Source organism: Pseudochaenichthys georgianus, chromosome 8 (genome assembly GCF_902827115.2).
Source record: "Pseudochaenichthys georgianus chromosome 8, fPseGeo1.2, whole genome shotgun sequence".
Lineage (NCBI taxonomy): Eukaryota > Metazoa > Chordata > Actinopteri > Perciformes > Channichthyidae > Pseudochaenichthys > Pseudochaenichthys georgianus.
In genome coordinates, this window is record NC_047510.2 from 18,747,201 (window position 1) to 18,764,976 (window position 17,776).

General features: G+C 39.9%; 2 protein-coding genes across 7 annotated transcripts in view; both read right to left on the reverse strand.

The window, feature by feature from the left end:
* Window positions 1–615: 615 nt before the first annotated feature.
* Window positions 616–9,284, reverse strand: prkcsh (PRKCSH beta subunit of glucosidase II). 5 transcript variants are annotated; one of them, XM_034088747.2, is made up of 18 exons: window positions 9,204–9,284; window positions 8,716–8,862; window positions 8,056–8,172; window positions 7,506–7,601; window positions 7,362–7,419; window positions 6,742–6,859; window positions 6,097–6,226; window positions 5,753–5,837; window positions 5,145–5,223; window positions 4,614–4,697; window positions 4,359–4,526; window positions 4,176–4,269; window positions 3,282–3,351; window positions 2,411–2,500; window positions 2,236–2,310; window positions 2,055–2,154; window positions 1,797–1,956; window positions 616–830 (listed from the first exon to the last, which is right to left on the reverse strand). In XM_034088747.2, exons 2-17 carry the CDS (start codon window positions 8,810–8,812, stop codon window positions 1,810–1,812), a joined length of 1,608 nt encoding a protein of 535 aa, XP_033944638.1. In that variant the 5' UTR covers window positions 8,813–8,862; window positions 9,204–9,284; the 3' UTR covers window positions 616–830; window positions 1,797–1,809. The 5 variants fall into 5 exon arrangements, with proteins under 5 accessions (XP_033944638.1, XP_033944637.1, XP_033944636.1 ...); XM_034088746.2 differs by having other exon boundaries at window positions 4,176–4,272; XM_034088745.2 differs by having other exon boundaries at window positions 4,359–4,529.
* A 3,968-nt stretch (window positions 9,285–13,252) lies between these two features.
* The window catches only part of pde4a (phosphodiesterase 4A, cAMP-specific), a 42,328-nt gene continuing 37,804 nt past the window's right edge, over window positions 13,253–17,776 (reverse strand). For both annotated transcript variants that reach the window (XM_034088740.2, XM_034088741.2), the window contains exons 12-15: window positions 16,754–16,908; window positions 16,553–16,675; window positions 14,867–15,049; window positions 13,253–14,104 (exon numbers count right to left, since the gene is read on the reverse strand). In XM_034088740.2, the coding sequence (XP_033944631.2) occupies window positions 13,580–14,104; window positions 14,867–15,049; window positions 16,553–16,675; window positions 16,754–16,908 (986 nt within the window). In that variant the 3' untranslated portion in view covers window positions 13,253–13,579. The remainder of the gene's footprint in view (window positions 14,105–14,866; window positions 15,050–16,552; window positions 16,676–16,753; window positions 16,909–17,776) is intronic.

Consider the following 17,776-nt stretch of genomic DNA (forward strand, 5'->3'; position numbering starts at 1 on the left):
AACTTAGTGATGTTTTTCTTACATTTTCCTGGAATGGTAGAACAAATCAAAAGGTGAAAATGATCAAAACAGTTCAAAATCTCATACTTCCAAACATGACCAAATGAACAATGTCAAAATTGAACAAAGAAAAAAAAAATAAACCTTTCAGTTTAGTCTAGGATATTTATTACTGGGATTTCAGCTGAAGACGCTTGAAGACTTTTTCATGGAATTGTTTAATTATTTGTACTTTACATGCCAGAAAAAAATAAAATAAAAGTTACAAATATTGAGTGATCCCGTTTTTATTGACTGAGATTGTTGAATGTTATCACTGAACACTTCTGCCCATGCCAGGTTGTTTCATTAGACTCTATAATTAGTTATGCAATAGGTCTTTTACAAGGTGTATATTTTATATGAATTAAATAAGAATTAGTTGAATAAATGGTATAAGTTTGTAAGAACAGTATATTGCTGCTCTTACATGTTGTATTTATAGGTTTTGTACTAAGCTCTTCCCCATAGTGTAATCTCCCGCTTGGTTCCATAAATGGAAAACAGCAGTATTGATTTTAAGCCTGTATGAACATGGAGTTTTACACTGGAGCTAAAAATGAACACAAATTTGAGTTGAGATAAAATGAGCTTTATTTGAAAACAATGGAATGAATACATTTGTCACAAATCAGAGAAAACACAACAGGAAGCAGAGGAAAGTGGATGTGTAGGAGATAACTGCTCATTAGAATTTCCGTTGTTTATTCTGAATTGTTCTTCAATGCCATGATGCTGCCTCTCACAACAACTTCGTGTTGCTGCAGTGACTGTGGTCCCCCAAGAACAACCTGCAAGAGTGAGCGCATACACATTCAATTCAGTGGCATGTTGTTAAGTCATGACTTCCTCGTTGTTAAAAGGGAAGGGCAATTTAGGTGAAATTGATCCCCGGCGGTTTGTTTTCCGAGGACTAAGCATTCACTCCACGGATGTATGCACTTCCTGTGTTATCTTGCAGTCAGCACTTCAATATGGGTATTACTGTTTAAATTGATTTAGGTCCATGAAACATCAATTCTGTTGTCCCAGACTCTCTCGGCTCCACGCTTCCTCTAGCAGACCTAAAGATATCAGCACTATCAGTAAAGTAAAGCCCAGCTTAGCTCAAAATCCTGTCTACAATCCAATAATAAACAGGAAGTTAGAAACAGCTAATGCGTTTAAAACACCCGATACATCCAAGTGTTCAATAAAGTACAGTAGCCTTTTGTTTATTTCAACAGGAAGCTACAGCTGACATCTATTCACTCTGCTCAGCATAACATGATATTAGTTTCCATTGCATCTAGCAACAGCAACACTGATATCACAGTTTACAGCATTTTTACGAAAGCTTAAATGAAAAAGGATACACAATGCTAAGCTGTCACAAGTCTCTGGTTGAGTTAAGAGTTGAGTTCCTCTTTCATCCTAAGAACTACAATAAGCTCAAGAAAGTTACCTTTACCTTGCTGCTGCTGCTGCTGCTGCCTTGCTCTTCTTCTAAAGGGAAGCTGAAACTGCATTTTCTTCACAACAGAATGTTGAAACGCTAATCCTTCATGATGCAGGTTTCACTGCACTCATATTTAGTTTGTTTGAGTAAGCGCCATTTAGAAACTATGAACAGTTGCTTACTTCAGGTGCAGTATTTTTTGGGTTAAAAAAAACCTGTCCCTCAAAATCTTAACAAAATAGGGCACGAGATAAATATCCTACTGGGTAGAGTATGGAGACAAAATACGGTTTGCCAACACAGGAAATGAGTTACTCACAGATCAGGTGGATCTAGAGCTCTTCATGCCCATGAAGCGCTGCATCCAGGCTGGGGGGCTCCTGGCAAATAGCAGGGGTGATGAACTCCATCAGGTACTCGCAGCGGCTGGGCTCCGAGACAGATATCACCACTGTCTCCTTTCCGCACGTTAACTTAATCTAAAAAGACAAAAGATGATTTATTTTGTGCCGTGTGCAATGAGAAATATTAATGGGGTGGGAAATGAAATGTTGAACTAGATCTGCCTGAGTCTCACCGTGGTGGACCGGTTCGGGCCCTGCCAGCACCCTGTCCCATGTTCATACTTCATCAAAGAGTAGATGTTATCCTCGGGACCGGACCAATGCCCCCATGATCTACAGAATACAAAAGATATGTTGCAAGTGAAGAGTGTATAAAGAAAGACCGAAAAAGATGGACCATGGATATTCCCTCACCCCAGGTTAGTTTCCGATCCACCAAACTTGGGTTTCTGGGACATTCTGTTGAATGGACAAAGCCTGTAGATGTACCTGGAAACAAAATATTCAATCATAAGTCTTCAGTAGTAGGAACCTAAATAATGATTAATGAGTACAATACTTGTTTTCCTAAGTCAGAGAGTGTACGTACTCGCTAGTAGACAACTCATAACACTGGCTATAGAGGTATGCAAACTCCGCATTGGGTCCAAAGTCAAAGGAGATTTCCTTCTCTAGGTTCCTGCAGAGACAAAGCAGACACGATTAGATGCATGCATGTTAAAACAAGGCATTGCACATCATGTGAAAATAATAGGGCTGTCAGTCGATTAAAATATTTAATCGCGATTAATCGCATGAATGTCCATAGTTAATCGCGATTAATCGCAAATTAATCGCACATTTTTTTATCTGTTCTAAATGTACCTTAGAGGAATATTTTTCAAGTTTTTAATACTCTCAACATATGAGTGGACAAATATGCTTTATGCTAATGTTTATTATCATTTGAACAATGACAAATATTCTCATGAATATTAAACACAACAACCTCTGAACATTACAAATATTCACCTCAATTCAACCTGGAACCTCTCATACAATACAAATGGGGTGTGTGTGTGTGTGTGTGTGTGTGTGTGTGTGTGTGTGTGTGTGTGTGTGTGTGTGTGTGTGTGTGTGTGTGCCACAAGCGGGCGGCAGGAGCGGGGCTGTCAGCAGATGGTATTTTAAACTCGATGCGCTCTGAAACTACGGGGCGGCCGAGGAAAAAAAATACACATGCGTTAATCGCGTTAAAATAATTAGTGGCGTTAATTTTTTTTTGCGTTAACGCGTTAACTTGACAGCCCTAGAAAATAAACAAACATAAAAAGTTTAAAATGGAATCCTTTATTTCTTCCTCTAACACCACACTGACTGCGCAACACAATGATCTTTTGAAGCTGCTCAAAGTGCAGCTTTAGTAACCAACGCTGATTGCATTGTTGGCAAAGAAGCTGCTTCATATTCAGAGCACTTACTTGACCTGATCATCGACTTCTCGCAGAGCTCTCTCGGCTTCATCAAAAGCATCCCTGGCTTTCTGAGCAGCTGGGAATCAAAAGCACAGAATGTCAATTCAGTCCAAGCTCACACACACACACACACACACACACACACACACACACACACACACACACACACACACACACACACACACACACACACACACAAACACACACACACAACACCCACACACACACACACACACACACACACACACACACACACACACACACACACACACACACACACACACACACAGACACACACACACACACACACACACACACACACACACACACACACACACACACACACACACACACACACACACACACACACACACACACACACACACACACACACACACACACACACACACACACACACACCAAAACCCTGCTGTATATAAAAGAAACGTCTCTTCAATAAATCACATTGAGCTTTCGATCAACAACCTATGTGTGTACATTTGAATTCCAATTAATAGGTATTAGGGCTGGACAAGATATCGATATGATATAGATAACGTGACACGAGACTGGACCGTCTGGATAGTTTCCAATATTGACTATAAAGCATAAATGTATTTTCATGGTTTTAACGGCTTCAAAGTTATCGGTGTTGGTACCTGTTGTGGTTTAGAAATGTGTCTTTACCAATTCAGTCATTATATCCACATTACTGATGATGGTGACAAATCTTGTTTTAAGATTTTGGTCGGTTGTACAGTATTGTTCCACAAAAGCATTATAATATATAATGTGTGTCCCCTTATCCCCCAGCCCTAATCGGTGCTTTTTGATCTCACAGCGTGACTCACACTCACAGCTGTGGACGGCTGACTCACTCACTTTCCTACAAACTCTTACCATCAATGAGGTTCTGCGTCTCCTGGTCGAAGGGTGGCATCGTCCCCTCGTCATCGTCTTCCTTCTTATCTGGGGTCTGCGTCGGAGGGGGGCTCTGCTGATCGAACACACAAAAGAGTGACTCACTAAAGGAAAACTTGAGTCATGCAGCATAAGTTTGATGGAGAAATCGGGTGCGCTTACCTTATAGTCTCCGTCCTCTTGGTCTTCTTCTTCGTCCTCTTCATCATCATCTTCCTCCTCTTCTTCTGGGATGTCTTCTTCAGGGTACTGCTCGGAGTCGTTGTCGGAGGGGGGCTCCCTTACCTCCTCCACCGTAGTCTCCACCTCTGCTGGGGTTTCCGTGTTGGCCTGCTGCCAGGAAAGATACACATTTTCAAAAGGAGGCCGAGGCTTCCACACGATGAGCTTACTGAAGAAGAATGTGCAGGGGCTTACCTCTGATGCGTATTTGTCTTTGATGTTATTCCAAACAGACTCAAAGGCTACAGAGTCCACATTGTCAACTCCTCCTAACAGTCCCTAAACCCAAAGATAATACTCGCATTTAGATTCAGCTCCGTAAAATGTGTTTCTAGAATTGTTTCATTTCTGACATGTAATGGTAAATGGTAAAGTGCACACTTTACAGGGTTCATACACTTTTTCACCATGATTTTCAATGACCTCTCCATGACCTTTACCTAATTTTCCATGACCAAAGAAAATGACTCTTTCTCAGCGGTACCACTGAAAATGGTTTATGTAACAGGAAAATAAGGTCTGCTTATGAAACATGTTGTAAAACAGTATTTATTATCATTATAGTATTACTATTTCCAAACTTTAGTTAGATTTTCATGACTTTTCCAGAACTTTTCCAGGGCCTGGAATTAGCATTTTGAATTTACATGACTTTTCCAGGTTTTTAACGACCGTATGAACCCTGACTTTACCATCAGGGTTTTATAGGAACACACGAATAATCACCTGCGCCTCTGCTTCTGTGAAGGATCCGTCTGAATCTGGGTCGAGCTCAGAGTGGGACAGAAGCTCAGCCACGGAGACACTGACACAAACAAAGACACGTCATTATTGAGTTATAGCAAGCACACATAATACTTACCACCACACTAACGATCACACAAAAGGTACATATGAAAGATATGAGTATACCACATCAGAAGAAAAAGAGGACAATGAGAAGGGGAGGGCTTCAATGTATACCGTTCCCTTATTGCAAATGTTCAATACTCCCTGTACCTGCAAGTCTATTTCATTGTAACTGGTGAAATGTTCTCAACTGTCTTCTAAATAAAGAATTGTAAATTAAAAAAAGAAAGATATGAGTATACATTTGTTTTTAAAGAGTGATAATCTATTTCCTGGCCTTTTTTGGTTTAATGTAGTCTCTCTAGCAGCAATTTGGATTCCAATTATACAAGTCACAAAACAAAAGTGAACTTAAAAGAAATCACACTCCAGATTTACAAATGCTGCATTTCTCCTTTTCATTATATTGTATTCAACCTGGTGAGCCTGACAACACAGGCTTCTCCCATGATGGGTGCCAACTACTTGAGGGTGCTGATACTCACGAGCCATCTGCATCATCATCCAGTTCAGACAACACCTCAGCCATTTTAGCCTTGTCCTTCTCCATTTGAATAACAGCCTTTTGTTCTGAAACAAAAAATATCATTTCTTTATTATGATTGATTCTAATCATACACACATATTGTATACAGTGTTTCCACATGCTGTTATATAACATGAACTTCAGGGCAGAAGTCTCATCAGCGTCAAGTTTTAGTATAACTAGTGCAAATGGAATCCAGGTAACTTCATCTAGCTCAAAACTGTGATAAAACAGACTGTACTATATGTTATGTGATGCTCTGTTCAAACAGGAGTGGTGAAATGCTTTCACATTATCATTTACCTTCCCAGGCCTTCAGATGGCGCTCTTTGGCTTCTTTTTCTGGCTGCTCTGCAGTCTCCTTCACTGTTCTTAGGGCCTCCACCCTAGCTTCCAAATCTTTCTTACCGATCTGAATATCTGCTTGTTTGGCCTGTAGAGGACAATCAACATGATACCTTTAATCAATTTAAGAACACACGCAATCCCTGAAAACGCCATGCCGTTTACAAAACTATACCATGACATCTATTCAAAGGAGAACAGCTGTGAGCAGCAAAGGCAACAGAGAAGAATAAGAACATCACCAACAACCTGGAAGACCTGGCACCTCTTTATTTACTATGAGATGCGCGTAATGTGCTTGTCTGTGTTTTACAGGACGAGTAAGATGGCCGTTTCTAGTTTCTTGGTGTGAATCAGGCCAATAAAGTGAGTGGGATGATTTGGTCACTCCTACAACTACTCTCAGTTTTTGTGCATAATAAGCAAAAGAATAGGTGACATAACTAGACATATAAAACATTTTTGTAAACACCTTCATCCGTCTTTATGAAAGTGTCAGCACCCTGTATGAAACATATTTGACGGTGAGAAAATAAATGATTCAGAGCTACGAATCTTAATTATTACACTAACAAATTCCAACGGTTCTGTTGTCATTCATACCTTCTTTTCCTCTAGGCCCCTCTTTGCCTCCTGGATCAGTTGTTGTTTAAGCAGAAAGCCTTCCTTAGTGATCTCTGCCATCTTCTGCAGGCTTTCCCTCTCTTTGCGCCCCAAATCCCTGAAAATCACACGAAATATAAAGAAAATACTCAACAATAAACAAAGCATTTCATATTTTCAGAACATATGCCCGTGTCTGCCCGGGTCCTCAGACTGGGGAGCGGGGGATGCTCTCCATCCCCCGCTCTCGCCTCCGAACTGTTGGTGACAGTGCGTTCAGTGTTGCGGCCCCCACTCTCTGGAAGGCACTTCCTACCGAGATCCGTAATGCTGCCTTCCTGGACATCTTCAAATCATCATTAAAAACACACCTGTTCACCCTGGCCTTCGGGCCCTAGCCCGTTCTTGGTCCCCCGCCCGGCTTCCTTTATTTTTTGTTTGCCCTTTGATTGTCTGTTTGTTTTGTTTGTCCACCATGTACAGCGACCTTGGGTGCCTTGAAAGGCGCTGTATAAATATAAATTTATTATTATCATTATGTATAGGCTGTCTGAACAGATCAGGCTTATTCTTGCTGGTGTACTTAAGTTATTAGAGTTATAAGACAAAACCATTCCCACCTGCAGGTGTTCTGACAGGCAGCACCACTGTTGTACTCATCTGTTGTGTCACAGCAGTCTATACAAGAAATGCAGATGTTAGACAAAAAAGCAGCACACACAACACACCCGTCATCGGTAGGCATAACAGTTTAAAACACATACCACAAATGCCGTCATTGATGCGGGAGGAAGGGATGAAGCCTGGTCGGAAACCTGCGTTGGTGCAGTGGAAGCTGCCGTTGGGACAAGCAGCAGTGCCTGCAAAATAATATTTGGAGTATAACAGGTGCTCCATATTGTCATGACCTTGAAAAGTTAGAAGATTCAGACCAAGCAGCTTTTCTAAACAATTCACATTACTACTAATATTCTAAATAAAAGTAACTATTATATTTAAATGTATGTCTTTTCAGTGTCAGAGCATTAGAGATACTCTTCAGTTTTATAGCCTTTTGTGACCGGTTTAGTGTTTGTGCAGTGTAATACAGAAGTCTTTGATATGTACCTTAGTTTTTATAATGAAACAATGTATTAAAGTTGTCTAGTTGGTGTCTTTAATGTTGAACTAATAGAAAGATGTCCAGTGTTGGATGTGTTTTCCTCTGTACCAAATGTCCACCCAACCGGGCTATGAACGGAACTCTGACTTGTGTAATGTTACACACCTACTAGATAGCAGTGTAGGCATCAACAGCATTCAGTATATACGCACCTGGTTCATCAGAGCCATCCTTACAATCACAGTAGTCATCATTCACTCTGTCAAAGGGAATCGTGCGGGAGCCATCTAGGCAAGTAAAAGGTTTGCCCTCTTCGTAGAACTGCCGTTCTGTCGAGGTTGAACAAAAGAAACGGGTCAGAGATATGGCAGATCCAAAACTAAGGAACTTATTTTGAACTCTATCCCGAGTGCAAAGTATACAACTCTACTCCAGAGGTGGAAGAAGTACTTAGATATTTTTACCAGAGTGTAAGAATACAGTGTTACAAGTCAAAGTATTGCATTGCAAATGTTGATCAAGTAAAAGTAAAACATTATTAGCATCCACATATACTTAAAGTACCAAAAGTAAAAGCACTCATTATGCAAATTGACAAATTAATACAATCTGGTAAAGGAGCAACCAATTTGTGTTACTTTGTATGCTGCAGGGTAGAAGTAACTAAAGGTATACAATAAATATAGTGGAGTAAAGTACATGATTTCCTTCTGATTTGTAATGGAGTAGAAAGATAAAGTAGCGACACATTGAAATACTCACGTCAAGTACTAGTACCTCAAAATCTTACTTGAGTAAATCTACTTAGTAACGCTTCACCACTGCTGTACTGTACTCGTATGTCATTACTAGTTGTTATTATGAATGCTTACTTGACAAAGGGACACCCCGAGGTCGTTGGACTTCCACCGCTGAGACTCCCACACTCAGCAGCAGCAATAGCAGGTACTGAGTCTGACAGGACGTCATCTCCGCAATTGATCAGTATTTAGGAATATTCAGCTGCACCCAAACCGCCTCTATGACACAAAATGTGTAGATTAATACAGGAACCACCATGTTAAAACAATAAACATATCGGGACAAGAACGATGATGTTATATCAACTAAAATCCATCAAGTATCTTCGCTTGTTCTGGTTTCGACAATGACTTCTTGTTAGCTAACGCAGTAACGCGAACTAGCCAATTTAACTAAAAGCAACCTCTAAAATAACACGTAAATAAATAGAAATACCAGGAGTGCGTAACCATTTATAATAACATAATAATACCTTAAGCGTACACTGTAAATACTGTTGATAGACACAAAGAAAACGTTTAAAACAATTGCTTAAAACAAGCTAATAGCTAATCATTACCGGTCAATGCACCGCTTAGTTCCGTGTTGTAAAAGCGCATGCGTACACCTCCGCCCCGCTGTGTCTTGTTTCTCTTTGATTGGTCGACGCTTTCTTTAGCCCCTGTGATTGGCTGAGAGCCGTGGCAGCCGCCTAAAGAAGAGGATTCTGGGGAGGATTCAGCCTTCTCATGGCAGAGTTAGACAAGTGCAGGTAGTCATCACTCTTTACATCATTAGACCATGTTTCATTCAGGCATCGTACAGACTAAACGTTAATATCGATAAAGTGGACAAATTAGGGCACTATCATTTAATTGTATCCTATAAAAGGTCAAATGTATACAACAACTAAAGGACGTTGCCTGCAATATCTAGTAATAGGATAATACAGTCTCGACAAACATGCTACACTTAAACATAAGATTAAGCTCAAATAGTCTGGAACAATACAATATCACTTTACATACAACATTTATTTACATTACTAAATATTATTTGAACACTCTTTGGGTTTATATTTCTATTTTTTCATATATTATTGCACTATGTGGATGTTGATTGACTATGTCTGTGTACCATATCTTGTATCTTTTTTCAGTATCTGTTTTTCTATCCTGTTGTTTCTTATGCGGACTAAATTTGCTAACAAACCACCTAGCATATGAAACTGTAATAATAGTGACAATTGTATTGCATTTAATATAAAAATCTTACTTTATTTGTATTTTTAACACACTTTACAGTACCGAACAGTGAAATAAAAGAAAAATATACTGATATACTATAATATTGTTTTATATATAGATGTTTGCTTATTAAATGCATTTATTCACAAAATGACACCTCAGCTCTGTTGAGAGGAAAAACTTTCATAAAAATAATATAATAAAAAATAACTTGGACACATTTTACACATTACAGCAAGATCATTTACAAATATTACAATCATTTCATGTTGTTTTTTCCCCTTGAATAATATTTCTTACTTGTGAACAAACACATGAATTAAAGCCCAGAAAAAAATATTCACAGAGGGGTCTCTGTGAAAAAGTGACCTAACAGCCACCCAAGATGGGAACCACTAGGTCACCACGGGACGGACATCTAGGCTAACAAAGATCGAAGTTACTAAGAAATAGAAGTGGTGGTAGTACTAAAATGGCCAAGGTAGATAAGGACACATGTATTCCTTTTCAAAATGTCACATCCAATGTGACTACATCAGCTCAACTTTGACTTTATTAATCAAATTAGTTCAATTTCACATGGACTATTAATGGAGAATTACTTGTTTGTTTGAATAGACCTCTAGAAAAGTCGTTAACATTGACTACTGCACAACAAGTTTGTGATTTGGCCCAATGTAAAATGATCAATGGGTGACTGCCAATGACCAAACCACCAGACACAGACTGAATACTACCTGAAACACACTGTCTGCCTCAAAACCTGACGAAATAAAGTGCTGGTACAAATATATTTGATTTCAACAATAAATGTGGACGATTAAAATATGTTAGCACAAGTGAGCGAAAACATAACGAGAGAATGAAAAGGTGAGGATGTGGCCTGCAGTGTTTTAGTGGTTCACAAAACAACCTTAAGTGGTTATTTGTCAATCATTATGACTTGGATACATTTATAATTTACAATCCAATATTACATTATATACAAGATTGGTTATGCTTATAGCTATATCATCAACACATGATTCCTTTTCTAGACCATCCACCAGAATGATATAAAAATAAACTGTACACAAACTGTTCAAAGAAAACACTTCCCATGGTTTTCTTTTCATCATTTAAAAAGAATGGCAGCAATCAATCAGTTGAATACATTTCTTAATAAGAAACAATTGCTACAGTATCGTGTTTGTATGGCAAGTAAATATTGATGTTTTTATAGCTTATGACAAAACAAGAAGCCACAAAAACAAAGCAACATCTTTAAAGTGAAAGGCCGATGCATATGGGAATCTTTTATTTAAGTAACTGCAGTAGTAATCCTGGATTCCCATTGTACAAGGTGAAAGCCTGTGTGGTGGCCCGGCAGCTCTGCTCCGTCCTGCGACAGAGCAGGTCGAACACACAGGCTTATGTTGCTCCGAGCTGTGGCGTCTTCAGATAAGCTCAGTTACTGACCTGCAGGAACTTGCTCTTACCCTTCAAAAGAACCACACTCATGTTATTTTCGTTTTTTTTACCCTGTGAAAAACAAACACCTAAACAAGCTGTGACCTATTTGAGCTGATCAAATCCTGAACACCATTCAACAACTTGTGCTGATGCCGGTGAGGGACCAATGACACATATGACAACCTCTTAAGCATCCTGCCATCTCTCTCTGTTACATTTACTCATGACCACACAAAAAGCCACACAAACAAACAAATACACGCATCAACTCCATCATGTCAAATCGATAACTGGTCAGATTCAAACTAATGGATTAAAGGACATCCCTATTCGTTCTCACCGCCCGCAAAATCTTATCTCATAATTCTTATTTCCTCCTCATGCTTTCATGAAGCTATAAGAAAGTAATTTCACCTTCCTGATAAAAAACAGCACATTCTTTATGTTAGTCCGAGCTCAGCAACAACATTATTGGCAGCAATGTTTTTTCCTTTCCCCACTATATGCAATGCTGGATACACTGTGTATAGACACACTGATACTCACAGAAATAAGCATACTGACGTGATATAAATATACTAGGATATCTATTATATATCTTATAAATCTACATACTGGCAGGTATGTATCCTGCATCTGACATTAAGGCAAAAAAGCATCAAACATAACAAGGATGAATAGGGACTGCCAGACCAGCTTTTGGTCAAGTAACGCTTCTTTCTCCTGACATTCTGCCTCCCTGATTTTCATCTTCATCCGTATTCCTTCAAATCACTTCACCCACTGAAGCTTCTCATCCTTTCCTTTGGTGAGAATCATTGTGTATGAGGAGAAATAACCACGCAGTGCAAGTGGGTGTGAGATGGCAAGTGGAAATTTGTTCTGCTGATGAAATAATTCGGTATCCCTTCAACATATTTAGAAATTGTTAAATAGAAAATAGGCAAAACTTATGCTTCAAAGCATCACATGGCTTATTCTCAGAAAGTAAAAAAATCATTCTAATAAGAAAAAACCATAAGCTGGAAAAAGTCCACTGATGGTTGTGGAGGTGGTGATGATTGCTCTGCATCGAGACTTCTGAGTTATTATATTACCAGAAGAGCAACAAAGGAAGACTTAAAACATATCACCACAGAAACTGTACGTGTGAGATACACACCACAATACCATGAACAGTAAAGAGAGATCTTTAACAAGAGACAATCAAAAATGATAACAAAAGTAGACACTCCTGTCCCACAATGCATTGCTTCACGACAGCTCCATTCAGGAAGCTGGTGTTTCAGAAAGGCACAGAGCCATCTTGCACCAGTAGCACTCTCCTCGTAAAGGGAAAGGGGTATTGGAGCCGGCGGCCCCCCCTCCATCGCAGCATCTTTTTTTCCTTCAGCATCTTCCTATCTCCTCCTCCAACTCTGTGGATTTTCTTTTCTTTCCGACAGAAATGGAAAAAAAAGTCCCTCGGCTGAGTAGCTTGTCAGAGGAGAACAGTTTCTGTTCATGAATTACTAATACTGACTGAACACTAGTTAATACTCCTTTAAGAGATGGCTTTTTCCAAAGAGATTCATTACTGATCAATGTCCCTCATGTAAATGCACACACACAAACACATGGTCAAGAGTGTGTGTCTGTGTATGTTTGTGTGAACAGAGGAAAAGAAGGGGTACATTTGCGCACCAATTATACTGCATGACTGATGTATGCACTCACATTATTCAATTGGTGTATTTTGACATGACTTGCTCCTACTATGTGTGTTTGTGTGACTTCCTGTGTGTGTGTGTGTGTGTGTGTGTGTGTGTGTGTGTGTGTGTGTGTGTGTGTGTGTGTGTGTGTGTGTGTGTGTGTGTGTGTGTGTGTGTGTGTGTGTGTGTGTGTGTGTGTGTGTGTGTGTGTGTGTGTGTGTGTGTGTGTGTGTGTGTGTGTGTGTGTGTGTGTGTGTGTGTGTGTGTGTGTGTGCATCACAGTCCCAGAGTGCTACGCTGTCTTCAGTTGTCCGTCTTGAATGCTCTCCTCGGTTCCTCTTAGTCTAAAGTTCGTTGTGAAATCGGTCGGAGGACTTGTCACCACTCCAAATCTACAGTTGCTGTGTAATTACCTTCTCTTGAAGCGATTTACATTTATTCCCTTTTTGAAAAATATATTTAAAGGTCTGTACTGTCATTGCAGTCTTATTTGTTCTTGGTTTGGCCATTGAAAAGGATGAACAAAATGATGTGTGCACGGGAGGAGGGAGATACGGGAGCAGAACTCATGTATCTTCGGCTTGTGAAGAAGAATCTTCCTCTTCCTCTACAGGACTTGTGTCAGAAAGTCTTTCCTTTTCAGATCTTACCTCCAACTGAGCCTTTAGCTCCTCCTCCTGTTCCTCCTCCACCTCCTCCATTGCTACCTCCTCTTCCTCTTCTATAATGTCCCCATTTTCCTCCTCTGCCATTATGTCCTCCTCTTTTTTGTCCTCCTCTTCCTCCTCCTCGTCCTCGTCCTCCCCCTGACTGCAGTCTTGTGCCATGTGGTTCAGTGTATTCATGTCCCCCTCGTCCTCCTCTTCTCCCTGAGTGCCGTCCTCCAGGGTGAGCTGAAACTGAAACTTGTCCATGCAGACGTTTAGATCCTTATCCTGGCACACAGGTGGTGGCGAGGGGCTTTGTGGGATAGTGCTCTGGTACCAGTCCCTGTTGTCCTCCAGAGTGTCCAGGATGTCCTGGGCATCAGGGTGCACAAGGTCCCCCCATGTCTCCCACAGCGGGTGGACAATGTAGTCAATAAAGCCCACCTGCATTCAGAAAAAAGAGTGTGATTCCCATGATAGAAAACCACAGATCAACATTAAAAATGTACGAGGATGACTGCTGTGATCAGAGCTGACGAATCACTCTACACCAGGGGTGTCCAAACTACGGCCCGGGGGCCATTTTGAATCGGCCCTTAGCTAATTCTGAAAGTGTAATGAAATACGGCCCACAAATGAAACTTGTGCTTGTCTTGTATTGTACTTCTTAAATATATATGTAAATATATATTACACAGTATCCATGTGTTAATAATCCCACTTTTAAAATAAATTCAATCAATTAAATTTGAAAACATTTTCTAACAAATCTAACTTGATAAGAAAAAAGCCCAATAACTTATTTGTATAACAACCGTGAAATAGACCCTTCATATTTCCTCTTATGATAAGCAATCTGAGGCTGCTGTTTTAAGGAATGAGCTGCCAACAAAATAAATGAAACCCTATAGAGAGCTGGGATGTATGTTGTTTTTTCTTAAATCATATTCAAGTAACAAGCATAATTTATCCACATTTGATTTATTTTGCTGACTTATAACTGAACTTATGAGGCAATATAACTCGCCTCAGTGGCCCTGCCCTTCGTATATTTTTCTGCATGTGGCCCTCGGTGAAAAAAGTTGGAGACCCTTGCTCTAGAGTCTACACTGTGGTTATCACCCCGCCTACAGCATTAACACTTATCCAGTCGGCACAGAACATGATTCATACGTGTGTGTATATTTCAGGGCTGGTCATCTTTACCTGGCTCTTTTCCACAGACGCAGTGTGTTTGTCGCACATGGGGCTGATCTCCATCCCTCGCTCTCTCTCCTTATCTCCCTGCCTGAAGAACTCCTCCATGATCCTCTCCGTCCATTGTCGATACACAGCCAGGGGTTTCGTAGGATTGCTTAGGTCAGCACAGTGCACCATGTTCCTTAGCACCTGCATAAACACAGAGGAACATCTTACACAATATACACCAAGTATCAAGCCCTACATGCAGATTACCATGGAGGTCATTAACACAGATTCCAGTAATTATTTCAGCACATAAAGTGTGGTTGTGCTATTTTTAGCGGGATTGTATGTTTTATTATTTGCTAGTATAACTCCAAAATCCACTTCCCTGCCTAAAAAACGTTCTTAACGATATTCTGTTATTGAAAGATTCTGAATTTACAGTAAAATTGTTAGATACACAAACATTTCCATGAATGCATGTCCTTTGTTTTATCTAATCACCTACTTTGGGAAGTATGTATATCATGTTTAAAAAGATATGCCACCAATTATGACTTAATGGAGTCTGGCTTAAATTGTTCTCGTGTCTCTCTTCAGAAAGTTGCAGAAGCCTTTAGCACAGAGACCTCCTGCGATGCTAACCCAATCCCCTTCACTCCCTTTTTAATGCCAATCATAACTCTTGTATGAAATGTGTGCCTTAGTTGTGTACTTTCTCCAATGCAAACAACCAATTTGTGTCAAAAAACTACAGACGAGAGATGTTCCTTTGATTCCTTTCATAAACCTGAATCAAAAGATTCCCAAAGAAATACCTGGTGGACCTCCATCAGTCAGGAATAAAAGTGGAGTACTGAACCATCACTCCCAACCTCCGTTTGGATGACAACAAAGAAAGACTTTTCCTGGGCTTACTCTTGCAAAGACAAGAATATCTTGGGATGTTCTCTTCCTTCCATTAACGGCCTTCTAAATGAAAGCTCATATTCCCTCATTTCTGCGTAGTTGACATCAACCAGTCCATCAAATGCAAAATCTTGCCCCACACAACATCTCTCCGTTGTCATTGACAACATAAAGAAGCACCTACTTCATCCATCAAATATTCAAGAAGAACAGTCCAATGCACTCTTACGGCCCATCCACACAGCGGCGTGCATTTAAGCTTGCAGGTGGGCGTGTCTGAAACTCGACCAACAACCAATCACATGAATCTCCCGCCCCGGACACAAGGGCACACGGTTTGATTGGCTAGACTGTACTGGCATTTGATTTGATGACGCTTCCGTCGAAGCTTCAAAAGTTGAACATTGCTCAACTTTTGCAGCGAGCGACGCGAGCAAAGCGAGAAAAGCGAAGCAACGCGAGCAAAGCGAAGCAACGCTCCCACAATGCAGTTCGGCAAAGCGTGACGTCACCCCATTCAAAGTGAATGGGCAGAAGCGTTGAAGCTTCAACGCACGCCGCTGTGTGGATGGGCCGTTACTGTCATACAACTAAAAAGCCACAAGTAAGATGCCTACAAGATTTTTCTTGTCAAGTTTGACCAATCATCCTAAAATATACAAACATTGTCCATGTTTTTAGAATTTAACTATGAAATATCCTCTAGATTACATAATAGTTTTACCTTCTGCCAAAAGAGTGCCTTGAACCTTTCTTTTTTGACCTTACTCATAAATGAACTGAAAGGTGAGGTCTCACCTGTATCCTATCATTGTAATGGTCAAGCAGCAATACTCCAGAACTTGTCACTTTCTTCGTTTCCACCATAGTCTTGAGGTCGGCCAGCAAACTCATGTGTTTCGACATATCCGTTGCCAAAACCTGGGGAAACGATTGAAAACATTATAAAGGGCTGAGTGAGAGCTTCATACTTCAAGCCTGTGTGCTGACAACACTCACCATGTCAATGACAAGTTTCCTCAGGCTCTGTCTCTGCCTCTTGCTCAGGTTCTGGAAGATGTCACAGTTGTCTTCATGAAGCAGCTTGAAGCCCACAGCTAGGTGATGGTTCTCCAACACAGACTCATCGTTGTACATCAGGGCTAGCTCTGAATCTGAGGGAAGCACCATCCAACACTTACGGTAAGTCAAAAACACAATCAGACTGTGGTGGTGGCACTGTTCAAAAATGTACAACTACTCAGTTGATTAAGGAAGAAGCACAGTGCCATGTATGCTCAGAGACAATAACTTCAATTTACAACTAGAAAAAGCACACAATAGACAAACCAAACAGATGAATGTACTAAAAACGTAACAAGTAAAAGTGTGCTTTTTCACTTTAACCCAGGAGGATTCACTACCAAATGCAACACTATTAGAACATTTTAACTCAGTGGAGTGTATTATAAACATTAGACACCACAAAACTAGAACAAACTATTCAATACAGTTATAAAAACACTATAATACAATAATACTTAAAATAGCAACATAAGACTAATTGAGTGTCTTTAAATGTCACTACTTCAAATTATTTTATTTCAGATCACGACACAATAATTAATGGTATGTGCAGTATTGTCACATAAAATAATTAGAGTTATAATTTGATTTAGAGGATGAATATATTTTGTTTTTTGGAAACTAAAAAATAAAAACAATGTTTTGCATAAAACTGACATGATAATACTTGAAAGAAGAGTTTAGAAACAACATTCAAATGAAGCCTTTACTGTGTAAAAAGAAAATAAATACCAGGTTTTCTCAGAATAGCTAACCTAGCAAAGTAGCCTGATCTAGTTCCCACATAGTGCTTCGAAGCTACCTGCCTTGTGGTCTTTTTAAAATCAAGAGACTCAAAGATTGCACCTGTCATTATTTTATTGGATATTTGATAGCTTGCCTCCTTTGTTGAGACTAGTCTTGGGGAAACACATCACGTATCTGGTGTATTCACTTCTGAAACCCTTTAGCAATTCT

Excerpts from the sequence above, each read along its gene's own strand:
- prkcsh (XM_034088743.2), bottom strand. The coding sequence starts at position 8,812 with ATGACGTCCTGTCAGACTCAGTACCTGCTATTGCTGCTGCTGAGTGTG. Across the intron at positions 4,273-4,358 it reads AAGAGGACGGAGACTATAAG|CAGAGCCCCCCTCCGACGCA; the intron begins GTAAGCGCACCC and ends GTGTTCGATCAG. Across the intron at positions 2,155-2,235 it reads GGATCGGAAACTAACCTGGG|ATCATGGGGGCATTGGTCCG; the intron begins GTGAGGGAATAT and ends TGTATTCTGTAG.